At 43.2% G+C, this 21,355-nt stretch overlaps 1 protein-coding gene across 3 annotated transcripts in view; it reads right to left on the reverse strand.

Annotated features, from left to right (window-relative positions):
- Nucleotides 1-18,871, reverse strand: part of RANBP9 (RAN binding protein 9) — an 88,255-nt gene extending 69,384 nt beyond the window's left edge. For all 3 annotated transcript variants that reach the window (XM_087858047.1, XM_045811710.2, XM_087858048.1), the window contains exons 1-2: nt 18,166-18,871; nt 5,384-5,495 (exon numbers count right to left, since the gene is read on the reverse strand). In XM_087858047.1, coding sequence (XP_087714173.1) covers nt 5,384-5,495; nt 18,166-18,736 — 683 coding nt within the window. In that variant the 5' untranslated portion in view covers nt 18,737-18,871. The remainder of the gene's footprint in view (nt 1-5,383; nt 5,496-18,165) is intronic.
- Between the last annotated feature and the right edge of the window lie 2,484 nt (nt 18,872-21,355).

Genomic DNA, 21,355 nt, shown 5'->3' on the forward strand with positions numbered 1-21,355 from the left:
ATATATTTGCTAAGTTAATAAATATGTTGCTTACTTGATGCCTTTGTTCACTTTTTTCATTCCTTTGTTCACTGTGTTTCCATTTGCTGCTTATCACCCATCGAAACCAGAAGGAAAGACCTTTTAAAGCCTTTTAAAACTAAATGGGAAGAGAGGCCTCTATTTCTCTTCCACTCCCCCAAGAAATAATCCAGAAAGTCAGCATGTATAGAAGGAACACTCTAAGAATTACACTTTCTTATCAGCAGAAGAATTTAGGAACAGAACACAGAGACTGGATTACTTGCTGGTTTCTCCTGAATCACTGGCAGAGTGGCATCAATATTTTGCTTGAAAAGCTAAAAGTAGCATACTCATAATAAATTATAACTCTAAAAATATTCAAATAAAAAATTTATCGCCTCTCACATTTAAAATTATCTGTATCTTCACTGTGTTAGTATGTATAATTTAAAACTTGCACAAAATTCCTGCACTGAAAGTAGATTCATGAGACAAAGACTGCTTTTAGAAATCCCTCTTGATGGTCAACAATCATTAACAAGAACAAAAAATATACAGCCTTTAAATGTCTCAAAAAAAGTTATGCAGACACGGTGATAGGTGATTTAACTTTTTGTTATGAAATGCATTATAAATTTATTTTTAAATTAATTATAAAACTTAGGCTATTGTGTCCCAATAAATAAGCTTATTTTCCTGAACATATACAAAATTATGTTTAGTTTAAATGAAAACCCAAGGCAAAACCACAAATATATTATTTCTTTCACTCACTAAAAGGAACTTCCTTCAACACTTATTTCTTAGGCAATAAGGTACAAGTAATAATATCATAGCCATATTCCTAATTTTCCAAGGCAGACCCAGAAATAATGCATATCACAGACAAATGAAGAGGTAATTCATGCTCAACTCCAGCCATGTCCTGAGAAAACTTGCTGCACTGACCAATTTATCTTAAACCAAGATCTTGGACCTAAATATTTATTTACCTGCTCTAATCCTGAGTAAACACACTGTTTAAAAGAAAATTAAATTTCAAATGGAGTATAATTAAACTCTCAGATGAGCAGCTATCACTGCAAATGAAAAGTGACCAACAGCCGCTCCTTCTGGTCCATTCTTTACAAAGACGTTGGGATTTTAGGAAGGCATTTTTAGTTCTCATAATACAGTTAAACACATCTCCAGAAAGACATTACTTGCCCAAAACTAGCAATATGACTTGCTTTTCTTCCATAAATGAATCGTGCTTCCCTTTCAAAAGCATGGGGTTAGACCTGGAACTTTGTTCAAAGAGTGTACCAGAAAGACAAATAAGATCTGCTCAAAGATACCACAGTTTTCTCCAATAGTACATAGGAGGTAAGTACTGTTTCTCATTCATTCACTTATTCCTTCATGTGAATGCTAGCTATCAATTACGTACTGGACTTACAGAAACATAAAGGAGTCCCTCACCCTTGATTCTGCAGTTTACACCATCAGTAGGCAGACGACTGAAACACACAGATATTATAAATTACAGTCTGGCCAAAATGTAAAGGAAGCATAGTAAAGGCGTAATCCTATTTGGGGGAGGAGAAAGTGCCACCGAACAGGTCTCTTTAAACTAGGGTTGAAGAGTAATTAGTTAAGCTGGGCAAATGGTAAAGGGCCAAGAGAAGGTGAATAGAAGGAAGGAAGGAAAGAGCGTGCAGACAGAACTAGAAATACGAGCCGGCGTGTACAGTCAGAGAAGCACAAGCAGTACCTTATGGTACCACACCCCTATCTACCCAATGCATTTTTCACAGATAGCTGGTTCTGATTAAAACAGATCCTTGGGAGTATCTTCTAACCTAAAAAGTTTGTTCCACCTCTCTCTTTGGGGTCACTTTATGTTGATTCAACTCTGTTTAGCACCCTACCTTCTATTTTCCTGGGCTTATTTCTTCAAGCCTAAGCGTGCATCCAAGTGGAAATGAAGATTAACTGGATGCCCCAGTTAGAGCTTCCACTGCTCAGGAAAGAGCTGAGGTGTAAGGACCCTGAATTTAACTGGAGTAAATAACAAAATGAAAACCACCCCACGAACGTTCCAGTCAATTCAGTACTTTTAAGTATATCTGTAAGTCATTTCTTAACCACTTCCACAGCTGTTGACAAATGATGAATTTAAAACCAAAATAAAGGGGCGCCTGGGTGGCTCAGTAGGTTAAGCATCTGCCTTCAGCTCAGGTCATGATCTCAGGGTCCTGGGATCAAACCCCGCATCAGACTCCATGCTCAGTGGGGAGTCTGCTTCTCCCTCTCCCTCTGCGCAGCGCCCCCCCCCCGCCCCGGCTGACTCTCTCTCAAATAAATAAATAAAATCTTAAAAAAAAAAATCAAAATAATTATTTTGTTAAAAACAGGAGGGCAGATAAGAATTAAAGATTCTTTAACACCATTCGTCATTAAGGAAATGTAAATTAAAACCACAACAAGAAACCACTAAGATATATTATGATAGCAAAAAATTTTAAACAAAAAAACCTGACAATACCAAGCTCTCCTGAGGAGGCAAACCAACAGGAACTTTCTTACATGGCTGGTGGGAATGCAAACTAGTACAGCCACTCTGTAAAACAATCTGGCAGTTCCTTATAAAGTTAAAAATGCACTTAACACACGATCCAGCAATCCCACTCCTAGATATTTACCCAACTGAAACGAAAACTCAAGTTTACACAAAAACCTGTACATAAATGTTTATAGTGGCTATATTCCTAATTGCCAAAAACTGGAAACAACCCAGATGTCCCTCAACTGAAGAGTGGATAAGCAAACTGTGGTTGGCTCAACCACACAATCAGCAGTAAAAAGGACTCATCTACCAATACATGCAACAACAGGGATGAATCTCAGATGTATTACACTAAGTGAAAGATGCCAAAATTAGAAGGCTGCATACTATGATTCCATTTATATGCCATTCTAGAAACAGCAAAATATAGAGACTGAAGACCAATCAATGGTTGCCATTGAGAGATGGGGAAGAATCGTCTACAAAGGGGTATAAAGGAATTTTGGGAGGTGATGGGACTGTTTTGTCACTGATCCTTGAACAATGGATGGTGCTAGGACATCGATCACCCATCCCCCAGCCCTGCCACCACACAAGCTGAAAATCCTGTATAACTTCTGCTGTCCCCAAAACTTAACTATTAACAGCCTGATGTTGACTGGAAGCCCTACCAGTACCATAAACAGTTAACGCATATTTTGTATGTTGTATATATTTTATGCTGTAGTCTTACAATAAAGCTAGAGAAAAGGAAATGTTATTAAGAAAATCAAAAGGAAGAAAAACTATATTTCCAGGGCTGAACCGTAGTTATAAAAATTGTCTGCATATAAAGTAGACCCAGGCGGATCAAACTTGTATCATTCAAAAACCAACTGTATATTGATTGTGCTGGTGGTTACATGACTACACACATCTGTCAAAACTCACAGAGCTGCACACTAAAAATGATAAATTTTACTGTATGTAAAAATCACCTAATTTTAAAAATGAAAGGAAAAAAGATGAATGAGGGATCCTGGCAACAAAGAAGTGAGACTGAAGAGTTACGAAGGAGTTAGTCACATCATGTAGGACTCTGCTAAGAAGTTTTAGATTTTATCCTCAAAGCAACAGGTGTACCAAACGATCTCAAGATGGGGACAGACGCCAGTGAGTTGTGCTCGAAAGAACAACGACAACAGTCGCAGACTGAAGTAAGAGCAAAACAGGGAGCAACTGGGAGACCAATGAACCGACCACGTAGGTATTTAGGGGATAACTTGGCAACCCTAAGGCAGGGGCCGCAGAGGTGGACAGAGTAAGTTAGAGATAGGAAGGTCTCAAGTTTCTAGCAATAGTGAAACCACTAACCAAGCTGGTGCTGAGAAAAAGACTTAAAACAAGCTACACTGAAATACCTGTGGGACACTCAAATGCAAACCTCGGGTTAGATGGATTGGTCTAGAGCTCGAGGGAATAACTGGAGATGTAGCTTTAGATCTGACACTCATCGGGGTATTTGCAGCCATGAAAATATAAGGTCAAGTTCATGCAAAGACAGAACATGTAGAGTGAAAAGGTGAAGGGAACCCCAGGAATCACTGTGAGCAACAACAGCACGAATGAGGTTGACGGTATAATTTTAAATATAAAAAGAACTGGCTGAGTGTGCACGCAGTGGTAGAGTTAAAAATGGTTACAATCATGTGCCTGTTTCAATCTAGGGTCTCTCAACCACTTTACCCTTGGCTTCTCTGATTTTATCTTTGGCTTGATCACCCTGGGAAAACTGAGACAGTTCAATAAAAAGTTATCAATGAATTCCAAGGTTGCACTTTCTATCTACTTTCCATACTGTTGACAGTGAAAATCTTCAGCAAATAAAGTAGGAGGAATAATCTACTAAATATACTTATTTTGTCAGTTAAACATAGAAGAAGCACTACCAGGTTAAGTGATTCACTTCAAATACAGGTCAACTTAGTAACTCTAACTCAACAGGGCCAACTCACCCAGTAAGTTTATCTTGGGAGTTGGACTAAGGACTCTATGGATGTTTTAAAGGATCTCTGATACCACAATGAAATTATCAGGAAATGCCATAGGATAGATCTAATGATTCTTGGTAATCAGTTCTTAATCAGAGATATGCGCCAAAATTCCCGGTGGAGCTTCCTTAAGAATGCCTGTCTTGCCCAAGCTCTGCTTCTGCAAATAGTGATTTAGGAACTTTTAGGGTAAGGCCCAAATTACTATCTTTGTTATAGTCCCGTAAGTGATTCTGTGTACACACACATACTACACACAGACCCCAGGTTGGAAAGCAATGCTAGAAAAGCTGGTTCCAGGATCTACATGGAGTTCTCACTTGGAAGCTTTTACACCACATCCTAATCCCTGGGAATCACCTCCAACTGAGAGCATACACACATAGTTCCCTGATCTAAACCCATATTTCTAAGTCCCAACCCCTGTGAAATACCTATGAATCACCTTTTGGCCTTGGTTAACTAGCTCTGAGAAGACTGAAGTTCTCAGCAGAATTCAGAAAAGGGCAGTGTAAGACAAGGCATGGAAAATGAGTCACTGTCTCTCTGCTGTTTAATTCCAATTCTCCAATTTAATGACAAACGGACCAGAAAAACTTGGTTATTTCACCAACTCAGTATCAACTAGTATTTAAGGAGAACTATATCCAACCTGCTTACAGCATAATATTCAGATCCTACTTTACCAATTACCAGTATTTCCGAGATTCCAATTTTCCAATTACATCATAAATTTTTATAAATCAAGACAAAAATTATCCAAGAACAGCAAACAATTTATTCCACCAAAATGTCCACTTACCCATCTCTTCCCTTACTGACAATTTTTACTTCAAAATAATAAATCCCACAGGCTGCTGGTATTGGATGCGTGGCGCGGACAGATGCTGCATCCTTTGGGGTTTTGCCATGACCTGCATATGAAACAGGAAGGGGAAAAAAAATCAAATGAGATATTCAACAAAAATCTGAAACAATTCAGGAAGAAATGCGGTTTTCAGAATGATACACAGACATTTCTGCTCCCATCAGTACACATAAAGACTTAAACATTTGTCATCACAATCTAGTAGGCAAAGTAGCCCAGGGTTAGTCATGGGACTCTTGACACTGTTACTAAATTGAACGCACTTGCAGAACCTGAACACTCTGAACCTACCACACTAAATACTACAGGGTAGACTGGATGCATTTGAAGAACATGATGAAAATATGATCTTAATTTTATTAGATCCAAATATGCTTATAATTTGTATTATTCCCAAGCAACATTCTTTTGTCAAATGGCCTATTTTTTAAACCAGAAGCATCTATATTGTCGGGTATATTTTTAAGGGAAATTTTATATAATTAGATTGAATTGGCAAAGCAGCTTTCTTACTTAAAGAGTTTTCAAGTTTGGGTGGCTCAGTCAATTAAGCATCTGCCTTCAGCTGAGGTCATGATCACAGGGTCCTGGGATTGAGCCCTGCATGGGGCTCCATGCTCAGCGGGGAGTCTGGTCTGCTTATCCCTACCCCTCAGTCCCACTTCCCGACCCCTACTCATGCTCTCTCTCTCTCAAATAAATTCTTTGAAAATCTTAAAAAAAAAAAAAAAAAAAAAAGAATTTTCAAGTTTGTTCTTGGACATACTCTTATCAATTTTATACAAAGGCTGATCCAAAAAAATTTCTTTGGTCAATTATAGCCTACTAAGAAATATATCTAATCTCTAGTTGTTATTTTCTTTCTCTCTTTGTAAAGAAAGGAATGTATCATCATACCACTGCTGAAATCTTTAGGTAATCTGTTAGACGATGTCTTTTAAACTTTTTTAAAACAGCTATTCCTCAATTCTAATCCTGGCGCATTTGCTCCGCTCACAATCACCTCCCCTGTCCCTGACCCAAGACACAAATTAGCCGGAAAGCTAGCATGTGAACAAAAATCAGGTGAGCAACAGAAAATATGCCCATAAAACCACAGAAGAAGAAAAACAGAAGTTGAAGCAGCATGTCAGAAAGTACTCAGAGTAAGACAAGCCTCCACAATCCCCAAAAGGACTGCATGAGAAAAAATACTCTAAATTATTATTCAGTGTTCTAGTTAAATACGCTTCACCCAATAGAAACTTAGGTCATTAATCCTTTAGTCATACTCTAACATTACCTTCATGGGTAGAAAAATTCGCCTTCTCATATTTACCATTATTGTTTTAAAACTAAATATCTTCTTTTAACTCATAAACCATATCTTAGCTATACAATAATCAAGACACACCAATGAGATGATACCTTCCCTTCCCATAAACTTTATCAAATTACATCACTGAACAGTTAAGTTCACATTTGCAATGCAAATTAGCACATGTTCACATGGCCCAAAAGAAACTGAATGAACTCAACCACTCCCTTCTATTACCATGAAAACCTGTGTCCACAGATGTCTTAAGTATATAGGTTATGGGCAAAAGTTCTCAATCTGGTGACCCCTGGGAGGTGATAAAACTGGTCAGGAAGATAAAAACAAAAGCAGCAATAGCAGAAGAAAAAAAAACACAGCATAAGTCTGCAGAATGACACCGGTCACTTCTTCAAAACAGACATTTAAAATGTAAATACGTGTTCAAATAACTGAGTTGCCTGGGAAATGGTCAGATAAACTAAATGCATTTTAAGAATTTAGACAGTTAAAAAAAATCTAAAGAAAACCCTGATTAACCCCGGAGTCCTAAATCAACTAACTTTTATTTTTGGTTTTGTTTTTCTGGAAGGGAAGTGACCAAAACTTTTAGGGATAAAGTAGCCTCCAGGTATTCTTGATGATGATGATGATGATGATAAAGTAGCCTCTAGGCATTCCTGATGGTGATGGTGGTGGTGGTGGTGGTGGTGGTGGTGGTGGTGGTGGTGATGGTGGTGGTAAATGACAACAGTTACCATACATTTAATGCTACTGCTCAGAGAGTACTCTATTTGTTCACTTGTTTAGCCCTCAAAACAACTTCTGAGGTAGGTACGATTTATTATCATTTCACAGTTGAGGAAATTAGGGAAGATGAAGAAAGGACATACTGCTGTATGAGAATCCCAAACCAGGATTTGTGCTGGGATTTAAATTCGAGAAGTCCGATCCAGTGCAGGCTCTGAACCCACAGGAAGGATCCAGTTACAATGAGCATTCTGGATCACTTCACTAGTATTCCTACCTCCTATTCTTCCTACTTCTATGGGAAAAGAGAAAGAAAAGAAATATTTGAGGGTAAACACTCTCGCAAAGAATTAAGTGCTTCTGTACAGATTTTTCTCATTCAACATCTGTGAAATGGGTTTTAACCTCATTTTAAAGAGAGAAAACTCTTACAGATGTTATATTACTTGCCCCTAATTAGTAGAATCACGCGTTAAATCCATATATGAATTAAACTGCCCTACATTTTCGCTTTATGCAAAAATAACTATCAACAACTACATAATCATTAGTCTTCAAGGTTCTATTACATTCACTACGCTCTACAGACACTGCAGAAAAATTCCGTAAAGGTTAAAAGGATGTTTCATTTTTAAATTAAACTTAAATGTAAAGACCTAAGAAAAAGCTGAGATGTCAGATTAAAAGCATTCATACTCTTAGGTAAGACTAGTAATGTCAGAGTGAAGGGCCTATTTCCAATAACGCTCATCAGCAGGAAGCTTATCACCTTGAATTCTGTGATAACCAGAAAACAACCTCACACTACCAAAGTATAAACTGTTAAAACCACAAAGTCTTCAATGTTAAGTGTCTTCTATATGGTTCAAAAAGAAAATACAGGGGTGCCTGGGTAGCGCAGTCGTTAAAGCGTCTGCCTTCGGCTCAGGGCGTGATCCCGGCGTACCGGGATCGAGTCCCACATCGGGCTCCTCTGCTAGGAGCCTGCTTCTTCCTCTCCCACTCCCCCTGCTGTGTTCCCTCTCTCGCTGGCTGTCTCTCTGTCACATAAATAAATAAAATCTTTAAAAAAAAAAAAAAATACATTTACTAGCGAGGCTAGCAAGACCTCGCTCTTTCACTTCACAATCTATTGATTCCTTTTAAACGAAAGGAAAAGAGTCTGAATGAAGCTCACCTCCAACCCCCTCTCCACTCTCCAACACGCACTCCCAGCTGCCTTTCTGGAAATATAACTCAGTCCTCCTTGTACCACTATTCCCCCATACAACTAAAATTCCTTGACAGTCTCCCATTCAGCCACGGCAAAAAACCACCTTCCTGAAACCCTGCTCATCCGGCCCTCCTGCCACACTTTCCACAGCTCTCCTGTGCCTTCCTGCACCCGCCACACTGGCCCGAACTCTTCCCCGCCCCACACCAGAAAGAGCTGCCCTTCCTCTTTACTTAAGTCCTGCTCATCCCTTAGCTCAGGTTTTTCTTGCTCAATGGCTCTTTCTCTGACTTGGTCTAACCTCCTTTTTATTATGCCCTCACAGCAACATGTATCTGTCCCATATGACATTCACACACTTCCCAATTACCTGTGATTATCTTACCGTCCTCACATTTTAATTCCTGGACCTCTTTACTCCCACTGACCTCCTACTCTAACTTTAATCATTCCTTCCTGGAGCCACGCTCTGGATTCTGACATCACCTGAAACTATTCCACCTCAGAAATAGTAAATTCTAATGAAATCTGTTCTGCTACAGAACACATTTCCTGAAACACATTTCTTGAATACAAATTAGCTCCCATGTATTTGATAAATACAGGAATGATGTCAGCATAATAAAGAAATCATTTAGCTCCTAACACAGCTTCTCCCGGTACATTAACAAAAGTAAAGAGAAAAATCTAGCAACATATAAAAACCCCGAAGTCAGAAACCCGGGGCACCTCCCCAAGTGCATTCCTATCGCGTCCAGCGCTTAGTGGCTCCAAGAACTGCTACGCCGGCTACTGTACGAAGCCATCTGGAGAAAATTCAAGCCCAACACTGATCAAAAAATACTAAGACATTTCCTCTTTGTTATTATCAGTATGGACCCACGCATCTCTTGCATATTTACTTTATACTTTGGGTTGTAACTCAATACTACTTTATTTTGCTGCTCAAACTGCCCCCCTCATGACCCACTGGGAACTTTTTCATTTGGCTCCTCTGACATACCTGTATTATGGTTTTGCTTTCTGTTTGCTATTTTCTGGCCCCAGAAGACACTGGAGGCTCATCTTGCATGTTTCCTGCCCCAGTCCTAGAATCAGCCATTTCTCCAAGGAGCCCTGAGGCTCCTTTTACTGGCAAATGGCATTAGAACCCAACATCTAGCTACTAGGTATGCTCCTTGTTACTGGGGTGTCATTGCTTTTAGGCTTTCTCACTGATAAGAGCAAGGAAATATATGTATGTATACTAAACTCCTGTGTGTGTGCGCGCCTACATTTCTATATGTAACCGTCTGTGTTTGTATTAAACCAAACACGAGTTCTTACTGAGGTCTCCAACTTTATTACCACACCGATCATTCTAACCTTCTCTCTCTGCTTACCTGTAAAATTCCACCCCAGTGATAAGAAACTTAGCTCCCACTGGCCGCCATCCGTTTAACTGTTCGATTCCAGTATACATGTATAACAACATCTGAATTGCTAACTCATATCCCCACAGGATACAACTTTATCAGTGAGAGTTCGGTTTCCCTCACCTTTAGTTTTACAGACTACCGATTCCCAAAGTTACCTCTGTCAGCACCCGTCCCCCTTCTTCTCTGAGGCGGTTTCATATCTTTGTAACACAGCTAGATCGTTTTGTCACGTTCTGCATTTTATCCTGAGATTGGCCCCTTCCTCCTAAATGAGTTTTTTTAATTTGCATACATTAAAGTTCCCTCTATATAGCTGTCAAGTTCTGTGGGCTTGAAAATACAAGGTGTGATGCGTCCACTAGTACGGTATCATACAGAATACTTTCACTGCCCTAAAAATCCCCTGTGCTTCGCCTACCCCTCCCCTCAAGGCTCTGACAACCACTCATCTTTTTTACCATCTCTAGAGTTTTGCCTTTTCCAGAATGTCAGATGACTGAAATCATACAGTATGTAATCTTTTCAGACTGGCTTCTTTCACTTAGCAATATATGCACTGAAGATCTGTTTACCTATCTTCAGGGACAGCGCATTTCTTTATATCGCTGAATAACATTCTATTGTATGGATATACCACAGTATCCATTCACCTACTCAAAGACATCTCGGCTGCTTCTTGTTTGGGGCAATTATGACAGTAGTCACTATGAACATTCACATGCCGGTTTTTGTGGGGGCGTTGAGTTTCCAAATCAGCCGGGCAGGAGCTCAACTGCTGGTAAAACTATGCTTAGCTTTGCCAGAAACTGCCAAACCCTTTCCCAAAGCTGCTGCATCATTTTGCCTGCCCCCAGCAGTACGCGAGTTCCTGCTGCTCGGCACCCTCACCAGCAACCGGCGTGGTCAGGTCTTCTTTGGACTTGAGCCATTCTCATAGCTGAAGTCTGTGCGCTTTTTCCTCTTTGTTTGAAAAAGGGGGTGGGGGTTGAAAAGGGCTAAACCCTGAATCAGATATTTATTTTTGATCAAACAGCTGTCAAGGACTTACATCTCTAAGAAGGAAGCCCAAACCCCAGGGCTTAAGGCTATGAGGGATCAGCAGCCTGTGACGCCGGGCACAAATGCCACTGGAAATCGAACTGGGCTTCTATTTTACTAGGACTGTTATTTTCGTGGTGCTCTGGTCACAGAGTTCCACAGGTGTCAAGTGGTCTGCCCCAGCCCGATTTTTCCCATAAGACCCATTACTTTTAGTGCCCAATTCTGTGGAAAACATAAGGTTTTCCGAGGAACACATTTTTGGCACCGGAGCTGAAATGCCTGTATCTTCCTCTCGGACACAATTCCCTATCCTCTCCCCTTTCTAAACATGTCACTTCCACATTTCCTCCTCAATATCAAGGGAACTCGCATTCCCTGAACCCTGTTTCCCCCTTCCCCATTTTTCCTCTTCCAGGATAGGCTACAAGGTAATCACTTAAGAGCTCTCAAATATCCTCAATATTCCTCTCACATGCTTATCCTTCCAGCACAGGCGACCAGCAAAACCACAGCCTCAGATCAACAGGATAATCCACCTTCCCTGCTCCTGCCCTGGGCAGCTGGCTTCTACCGAATAAAATCCAAAAGCCTTGCAAACAGCCACCACTATGAACGAATGCTGTTAGCTGGGCTCTCCCACTGAGGAGCCTTTTGTTAGCTAGTTCCCCCTTCCCCTCGATGGCTGGGCCATGTTTTCATCACTCACTCGAAGCTTTAGGTCCTGTCCTCGAGTAAGCATACTACCTCACCGATTTTATCATATAATGGGACTCTGCTATTGTATATGGCCCTGTTCCACTCTCCACTCTTCTATTACAAAGAGGTCAGTGTCCCCCACCCCTGTTCACCTCTTCCCCTATGACCAGAGCAGTCACATGTCCTCCTCTCTTCTTCAGAACTGCCCTGTGCTCCTGAACGGCTCTCCTCCCTCCAAGCCAGCACTGTCAGCCTCCCAAGCTTTTCTCCACCCTTCCCCTCTTTACTTTCCTTCCCCTCAATCTCTCAATCTGTACGGGCAGTGTCCCCAAAATGGCCACTTTCCAAATCCTACATGCCTTGGTGCTAAAATCACTGTCGATAATGCACTGGGGTTGGTAGTGAGCATAACGAACTTTTTCTTTTTTTGGAATGTTAAGGTAATAAAAGCAAGTACTGTTACTGTTAATTTTATTTGTCAAAAGCTATGTTAAATTTTGTACACATTTACTGGGACTCCGTACATCGGACTAACATTACACTCCTCTAACTTAATGTCACTTCGGTCTCACCCGCATTGACAAGCTAAAACGAGACTGACTTAGAAATGATACAATAGTCTCCAACAAAGTGCTTTCCAAAGGAGTTTTTATGGGTAATTTTGATTCTGTGGATTTTCATCGTCTTTGCTGACACCAGAAACTAATCACCGGGCACAACATAACTCCACTATCCACCATTTAAAAAAAAACCCAATCCTACCTTAACCTCATCCTCCTCCAGGTATTGCTTAATCTCTTTCTTCACCTATGTTTCTCAAGAGTAATCTATAGTCGCTATCCTCTCTGCATGTCCCTACTACTGGCTCTGATCTTTGCCCCCATCGCTAAATTCAAACTGCTCTCCTTAAGGTCACAATGATCTAATTTCCAAATCCAGTGGAAAACTTTCTCTGCCCGGCTCACTAAACCGATCTGCTGCATTTGACACTAAAGGTCACTTCCTCATTTCGGATACTACTCCGCTCAGCTTCTGTGACACCACACTCTTCCCCTGTCCGGGTACCTCTTTAACTAGTCCTTCTTAGACTCCACCCAATCTTTTAACGTTGGCCTTGCTCAGGGTTCCAGCTCTGGCCCACAGCTCTTCTCACTTTACCTACTCTCTCTCATACCCTCTCCTTGAGTTTCAGCCACCACCTACAGGTGACTCCCAAATCAGTCATGACCTAGACCCCTCTCCCACACGCTCAGGTCAATTACGGTACACGCCCACCCTCCCTATGAGAAATGGCTTCACATGCTATCCCTACTGAAGGAAGTGGGGCCCAGACTCTCCTTGTGCTAGGAGGGTATTTTGTTTCATAAGTACCCTTGACACCCCTACAGCTGATTCAACACAGGTGAACACCTGACATGAAGGCCACCAATTTAACACCACAGCATATAATGAAAAGCTCTGCCCAACTAAGAATGATGGCAATTAGCTTATCCAATCTGTTAAATCCCTGAGGAATCTGGAATAGGAAGGAAAGGATGAACCAGTCAGGGGGGGAAAAGAGAAGAAAACAACCAGTAACTACAGCTGAGTCACTTGAGCACTAGAATAAAGTGAAAAGTCATGAACTCCAGCTGCTGCAATGCTTGGAGCCACCTCAACTCCAGAACATCTGTTCCTGCTCTTTCTGGAAGGCTTCTCTGGGTTCTTCTAGTTTCCGTGAAGTCAGATCATATGGCCGACATTCCCATTCCTACTCATCTCCAAATACACTGTAATACTTCCTTGTAATTATTATTTAATTCGTGGTTCACTGCAAGAACCTCACAGAGCTAGAACCCAAGTGTCATCCTCGATCTCTCTCTCCATCATTCCATCAGTTCCTATCAGGGTCACTTTAAAACATATCACAAATATGTCTGCTCTGCTCCACCCCACCACTGATCGAGTTCAGGTCCTTAATTCTTACACAGACTTCTAAACGAGTTTGCTATTTTCAGTCTTGTACTCCTTAAATCCATCTTCCAATTAGCTGTATAATACGACAAAAACGAAAATATGAGCCAGTCACTTCCCACTTAAAATCCTTTGACGATTCCCCATGTCCTACAGAATAAGATAAGCTCAGTAAAATATTCCGAAGGCCTCTCACGATCTCTTCCCAGCTGTTACTTGTCACACACGCTTAAATTCCAACACACCAGAATTGCTGGTAGACTCAAACGTATACAATAATTCTCACCTCTAAGCTTTTAGTTATGCATTTTCACTTGTAATGCCTAGCGCCCCTCCTCCATCTTTCAAGCCTGACCAGGGGCCTCATCTCTCCCCAAAGCAGTCCCTGACTCACCAACTTCATCACTTGCAGCGTCAGCCAGGGGTAGAGACGTTCCTCCCGTCTTCCACAGGACTCTTGAGAACACTTCCCTTCTACAACTTGTGTGTTTTACCTGCTTTGAGCTCTCTGAATTCAACGATGGTATCTTATCACCTTGGAGTCCCCAGAACCTGGCACCAAGTAAACATGCACTAAAAGCTTGTCGAATAAATGCAGGTACACGAATTGTCTAGCAGAATACCTGCCCTGTAGCAACAGCTCCATGATTTATCACTACTACTACTTTTCTGCAGGTGTGATTATTAGATTCACTTAATTCTTGCAGCCATCAACTACCATTTTTCGAAGCTAAATTTCCCATAATACTGACAAAGAGATTCCAGGGAAAAGCTCAGTTTGGTTTTTTAAATTCCTGGATTTTAAGGAATATTTTTAAATTATCTCCATAATTCCTAAAAGACATTTGCATTGGCAGGCAAGCAAATATTGTTAAGATATTTGTTCAACCTTAAGAAGTGCAAGAAATTCAGTAAGTAATTTAAGAAGTGTCAAAGGCCTGATGACTGGTGATACGGAGAGGGATGGGAGTGAGGCACACGAGAAAGTCAGCTATCTGGTTAGATGCCGTTAGTAATGCTTCAAGTAAAAGAGCAATTCACTAGTTCCTAGCTACCTATCATTTCCAACTTTCACTTCTCTTGTGTTTCCTGTAAGCTGCCCTAAATCAATAGAATCAAGGCGCCTGGACTTTTCCATGGCATTCGTATGTTCCAGGCATTTTTTTCTCCATAGGAAGTACTTTTAATGTTCAACTATTCTTCAAGAAGTTCTAAATGTCATTGCTGGATTTTATCTATTAGAGATAATTAAAACTCACACAAATTGAAATAGGCAATACTGTATGGCTTGAAAGAGCACTAAATTTAGAGTTGGTGAAAATTAGTTTCCAACCCTGGCTTACTTGTGACTGGGAAAATCTAGCCTCCAGGTGCTCCCACTCGCTCACATCGCAAATGAGAATTCCACCATCTTGTCCAAATCCACTAACACACTTGTGTGTATATTAAAAAGCTTTGTAAAGTATCCAAATGTGGTAACTTCACAGATAGAAAAATGCAATCTGTAACTGAAACATTTAGGACTAATTGAATACATTGTCACATGCATTAAAATGCTTTAAGTTGGAGTAAAGTCCTCATTATAACTAAGTCTAAACTTGTCACATTTGTACTTACTCAAAGCTGACAATTTTAAAAATAAAAGGGGCTATGCCTGAGTGTTTCAACGGTTGGTGTGTGACTGCTAAGGAAAAGGTCTTTTTAAAAATTTTAACATATAGTATATACACCCTGCTCTTCCTCTGCAATCCAATCAACTTTGTCTGCACGTCTGGCATTGTTTAACATTAATCCCTTCTAATCATTTAAGGAACCATATGGCTTCCAAAAACAGTAATTCCAACTTAGAAAAATAACATCTTAAAAAACAGAGCATGTTCAGAGCAAAAGAAATCAAGATATTTCTATTTCAAAGGTAAGAAAAATCCTTGCCATTCTGGAAAATAATTATCAATCTTTTCAAACTCTGTAACATGCAAAAACATCTTATGAAAGTTGTTTTAATGTGAAGTGTCTGAAAATGCTTAGGTAAAAATCAAAGTGGCACAATGAAATGTTAAATAAAATTCACTCTTATTTTGTGACTTCGAAGTTTTATTCTCCACCACCTATGACACTTCCCCGTTGCTCCCTTCCCCTAATACTGGGACAGAGTTGCCCAGGACTTTGGTGTGGTCCACTCAGAAGGCACACAGAACAACAACAGGAAAAAAAAAAACGCCACACACACATTAAAATAACAAGAGGAAGAGGCAGTAGAAGGGGGGAAAAGAACTGTGTTTGTGACAAGGGGGAAGGGAGAGACAAAGGGGAGATGACAGAGAGAGAAAAGAAAAAAGATGACAACAAAATCTGTTCTTCCTGAAGTAATGCTTTATGTTTATAAAGGAGTGAAGTTTCCAGAAAGTGAAGCTTAGTATTACACGACAAAAAGTAATAAAGAGGCCAACAGGAAAAATAATGAAGACAGCAGTGTCATAAATATACCAAACTCCAACCAATTTCTCATAAGCATGCACTTTTCTCTGACCCAAATAATAATTTTATGTAAAAGGAGTTAATAAAACTAATCAAGGCATGTTACAGTGCAAAAGAAACTCTCATCACAAATCCTAGCACTCACGGAAATTCAGAGCTGGAAATTTCCTTACCATTCAGCTCAACTCTCTCATCTCTCAGAGGAAGAAACTGAGGCCCTGTCCTGTATACACACCTAAAATCACAAATGACTGCAGGACTCAGCAAAGCTAGGATTCTCTGTTCAATAATTTTCCGTATCTTTTGCCTCTGATTTTATAACCTAATTGTTAACCATGAACCATAAATTTAAGATAAAGTTTCGTCAAGTCTAACAAAAAGCTTTCCGGTAGCCAGATGAGAAGTAAACACTTCATAGCACTGCATCGTTCACACAAATTAGAACACAAAATTAAATAACAGCCTTCACAGAGTATTAACAAAATGTCCTCACTTAAGAGAAAACAAAGGGTATTTTCGACCATTTAGATTAAGAAACATAATATTTAAACTGAAACTACTTCTCTGGATCTATGGATAGAAAGAAGGAATATTCAAAAGGCCTATTTTTGTGCGTGGTTCTTTCCAGCCAAATCATTTGGTAGATTTCTGTCGCCATTCTCCTTTCTGATTAAATTGTAGCTTATTTATCGAGGTTCTGCTCATATTTTAGTCCTGTACACTTGAAGAATGTAACCACAAGAACTGTTTATACCCTCTATATCCCTGTCACTAGGATCTGATTAAGACCCTTCCTTTGTAGCCAATCAAAAGGAGGCTGCTTTGAATGTAAAAGCTCCTGCCTCAGGTTTGGGGCCTAAAAACTGGATTTGTTTCCAGACAGACTGATGCATTAGACTGATTTTGTTTTCTCCCAGGCAAGTAAACTTGACGCATGCTATTAATTTGGGCTACATTTCAAAAATTCTCAGAGCAACTTATAATTTTCTATAAAAATGATCTGCTTAAAGCTTTGTTTCAACAGAGGAGAGGCAGGTGAGGGAGGAGGGGGACAAACACAAGCCTAAGGCTGTTTTGGTTGTGTGTGTGTGTGTGTGTGTGTGTTTTTAAACTGCAGGTGTAAAACATAAGCCAATTTTCTTTAAAATGCTATATAACATTTTAAGATATCCGTTTTCAATTAGACTTCATATAATACCGGCACGTAAATACAGGGCATTTCCAATCAGTAGTGGTAGGTTCCTGCTCCCCTAAGAAAACACCTACTTCTGAGGTTCACCTCTTACCCTCCCAGCTGCTTTGGGTAAGAAACATTGATGCCAAACTTGGGGCCCTTGTCCTTTTGTCCCCCTAGACAATCTCTGGCCTAATTTTGGACAAAATCCTCCACTGATTACCCCTCCCCCTTTATCTGCCTGCTCTCCCTTAATTAGAAATCATACCTCAGAATCGTGCCTCTCTTCCCCCTACGTAAGAAGAGAACGCCTGACCCACCGCCACCTGGAGAACAATGTAACCCAACTCCGGGCCCATGGATTCCTCTATCCGAGCCCTAAGATTTATCTTAAAGAAAAATCAGAAAGCGAGTTATGTCCTGTCATCCTGGATTCCCTCAAGGTGTCCTCCTCCTGGCCTAGGATTACCAGCTCCATTACACCTACGGGCATTCTACTCACCTGCCTTCCCCAAGAATCTGGCCCCCGTCCCCCCGACCCCGGTCCCACCCCCGCAGCAGCGGAACGGGCGGCGAGTCACCTCGGAGGGCACCGGGCCCTGGGAGGGAGGGGGTCGGGGGCGGGTCGAGAGTCGGCTGCGGCGGCAGGACACGTCGGGTCAGTGGCCCCACTCCCACCGCACGACACACGCCCAGTACCTTTGTAGTGCACCCGCAGGTTGTTCTGAGAGAGGCCGATGTAGCTGAACTTGTCCTTCGGGCTCCAGGACCGCGGTAGCGGCGTCTCCTGCTCGTCCACAGCCGGGTAGAGGCGCTTCAGCCGCCGCTGCAGCTCCTTCTCCTGCTCGTTCAGGGCCGAGTCCCCGTGCGGGAAGGGGGCCGCGGCGCTGCTGCCCGCCGCCAGGGTTGCGGCCGGGCCGCCTCCGGCCGGGCCGGGACCCGCGGCGAGGCCCGGGGGCGCTGGGGGTGCGCTGGCGGGGGCGGCAGCCGAGGCGGGCGGCGGGGGCGGCGGCGGCGGCGGGGCCGCGGTGGCGGGGGGCGGCGGCGGCGGCGGCGGGTGGAGGAGCAGGGCGGCCGCCGCGGCCCCCAAGCCGCCGCCGCCGCCCGCGCCGCCGCCGGGCGAGCCGGCCGGAGAGGAGCCGGCGCTGACGGCCGGGGGCGCCGGCAGGACGACTCCGGAGACGGGGGCCACGGCCGCCGGCGGTGGCGGCGGCAGCTGCTGCTGCTGTTGTTGTGGCGGCGGCGGCGGCGGCGGCGGCTGCCCGGACATCCCGGCCGCGACTCAGTCTGCGGCCACCTCCACCTCTTCTCTTCTTCCTCCTCTGCTTCCCGGGGGCGCTGTCGCTGCGGCCGCCGGCACCAGGCGCCCAGTCCGCCCGCCCCGGAAGCAGGCGGCGGGCCGCGCGCCGAGGGAGAGCGCGACGGTTGGGGGGCTCGGAGACAGGGGAGCGGGCAGCGGGCCGGGGGAGGCCCGGAGAGAACGTTGGCCGGGGTGCGGGCGCGGGCCCGGGACGAGGCGCCGAAGGCGGGGGCGAGGCGGGAGCGCGGGCGCAGAAGGCGCGCTGGCGGCCGCGGCGGCCGCTGCTCTCGCTGCTCTCGCGGCTGTTTCCCGGCGGGCGGGCCGGGCCGGCGCGAGACGCTGCGCGCGGGCGGCGCTGGGCGAGGGGGCGGGGACGGAGGCGCGAGGGGCGGGGGGAGCACGGGCGGCGGGGGGCGGGCCCGCGGGGGTCCCGGCGCGCGGGCCGCGGGGGCGGGGAAGGGGGGAGAGGCGCGCGGCCGGAGCGGCGGAGCGCTCCTCCGGGGCGGGGCGTGAGGCTCCCGGCGCGGGGTCCCTCCGCCTGTCCCCGCCTTCTCCCACGAGCCCGCCGCTTCCCGCCCCCCCCCAACCCCCGCCTCCGGCCCCCCGCCCGCCCGGGCCCTCCCGGGAGAATCTCCTCCTACTTTACTTCTTTTTGTTGTCATCGCCCCTCCTTCCCCCCCCCCCCCCCCCGCCGCCGTAGGGTTCCCGCTGGAGCGGCGGTGCTGCTTCTCGCCCAGGCGAAAGTAATCGAGCCTGGCTGGGGCCGCCGCGAGCCCGGCCTGCGGGCGCCCGGGACGAACGGAACGGGTCGGGCTCCGGGGGCCCAACTCAGACCCCGAGGTGCGCAGCCCCGGGAGTGCTCACGGACTGCTCGGGCGCCGCTTGGCCGCGCTTGTCGGAGTAGGTTCCCGTCCGCCGCCTCCTTCTCTACGAACCTACTGCTCTTTATTCCGCACGGAACTTAATGCCCTAACATTTATCACATGGGTACTGGAAACCATTTACGAAGGCAAAGTCTCCCACTTAAAACAGTGGTCATTTTATTAATTACTTTTATGAGGACTTAAAGTGAACTTGGAGTGGTAGAAGGTGCCACAGGAATACTAATAAAGACTGGCATGTCTTCAAAGAGCAGGAGCATGAACTATATGAATACAAGATTATGGTGTGCATTTAGAAAGGGCTTCTAGAGACGTCAAAACATTTTATAGGCTCATTAATTTTCATAACAGGTCTCTTTGTTAGGTAGCAAAGAATTATGCACATTTTTAAAACAAGGAAATATTCACTGAGGTCAGCAGAGTCAAAAATAGGACTTCCTACTTGGCAATTCCCAATAGAGTACTTTGCTTGGTCGACTAATTTGGCACAACTTGCCAAGTGTTGCTCTCTGACCCATCCTAGAATTACTATTTTGTTTTCACCACTTCCCTTTGTTTGGGTCATCCTTTCCGTAGCCGGCAAAATCGATCTTAACTCGTGTAAACTACATGCGATAAATTCTGGTATTTTGTTTGCTTCCAAAGATACTGTGATGGTAATTGGCCAAATAAGCAAGGAATGAATGGTTTGCTGAATAGAGAATTATTTATTTTGTCTTGAAGAGGGTAGGTAAATGATGATTTAATTGAAGGCCCCTAATGTCTGGCCAGAACTAATAAAGTCATTCCGTCTAATTTCTCCCTCAATTACCCAGACAACTTGATGCCCCCTTGTTCTTTAATAAAAATACCCGATAATTCTAACCTATTGTTTGATGACTTTTTCCAAGCCACTGCACTTTAAATTACATGATGTCATTGTATTTAAATTGTTCTAAAACTTTCATTTGTATTACAGTAACAATGAGTTAAGTGTAAGCCAAGCTCCTTTTAAATGTTGGCTAATCAAGGTTGAATAAATGGGCTCCAAACCTCATCAAACTTTCTTGAAATAGTCATCAAATTTACATTGATGAACATGTACTTTTCTGTCAGCACACTTAGAAACCATTTAAAACCTTACATAGGAGCATACTAGGAGCAGCTGAAAGAATAAAAGTATCTGACATTTTGTTAGAAGCTTTTTAAAGGAGTAACTGGTTGCTCTCCAAACAAGCGACCTCAAAAAATTAATGACTTCACCTTTGGGGGAGGATGCTGTGAAATGGCCACTTTTTCATACTAAAGCTGGCAGGAAACATAGAGAATATCATCTTAGAAAGCCACGTATTTGGTGATATTTATAAAGAGACATAAAGGTATTCGTGCCTTTGACTTACTCCCACCAAAAAGTCAAGGCCAAGTAACAAGTCTAAAATGTGGAAGAATCTTAGGCCTATACACGTTCAACAAGAACTAGATGAAATGTGCAAGCAAACAAAATGTCCAACAAGAAGAGCCTAGTTGAAGAAATTGTCATATATCCCACTTAAGAGGATTAGGAATACAGGAGCACATTTAGCACATTTGTTTGAATTTTTTTTTTTAATGCATTCCTCTGGGCAGTGGAATTGCCAAAAGAAGGAGGCCGACCAATCAGAAAAAGGCATTCCTTTCTCTTGATTTAGTCATTGGCTATTGGGCCCAATTTCAGACCTCCTCCCTCCGG

This window comes from Ursus americanus, chromosome 32 (assembly GCF_024610735.1).
Source record: "Ursus americanus isolate L20-20 chromosome 32, mUrsAme1.1.p, whole genome shotgun sequence".
NCBI classification, from domain to species: Eukaryota; Metazoa; Chordata; class Mammalia; order Carnivora; family Ursidae; genus Ursus; species Ursus americanus.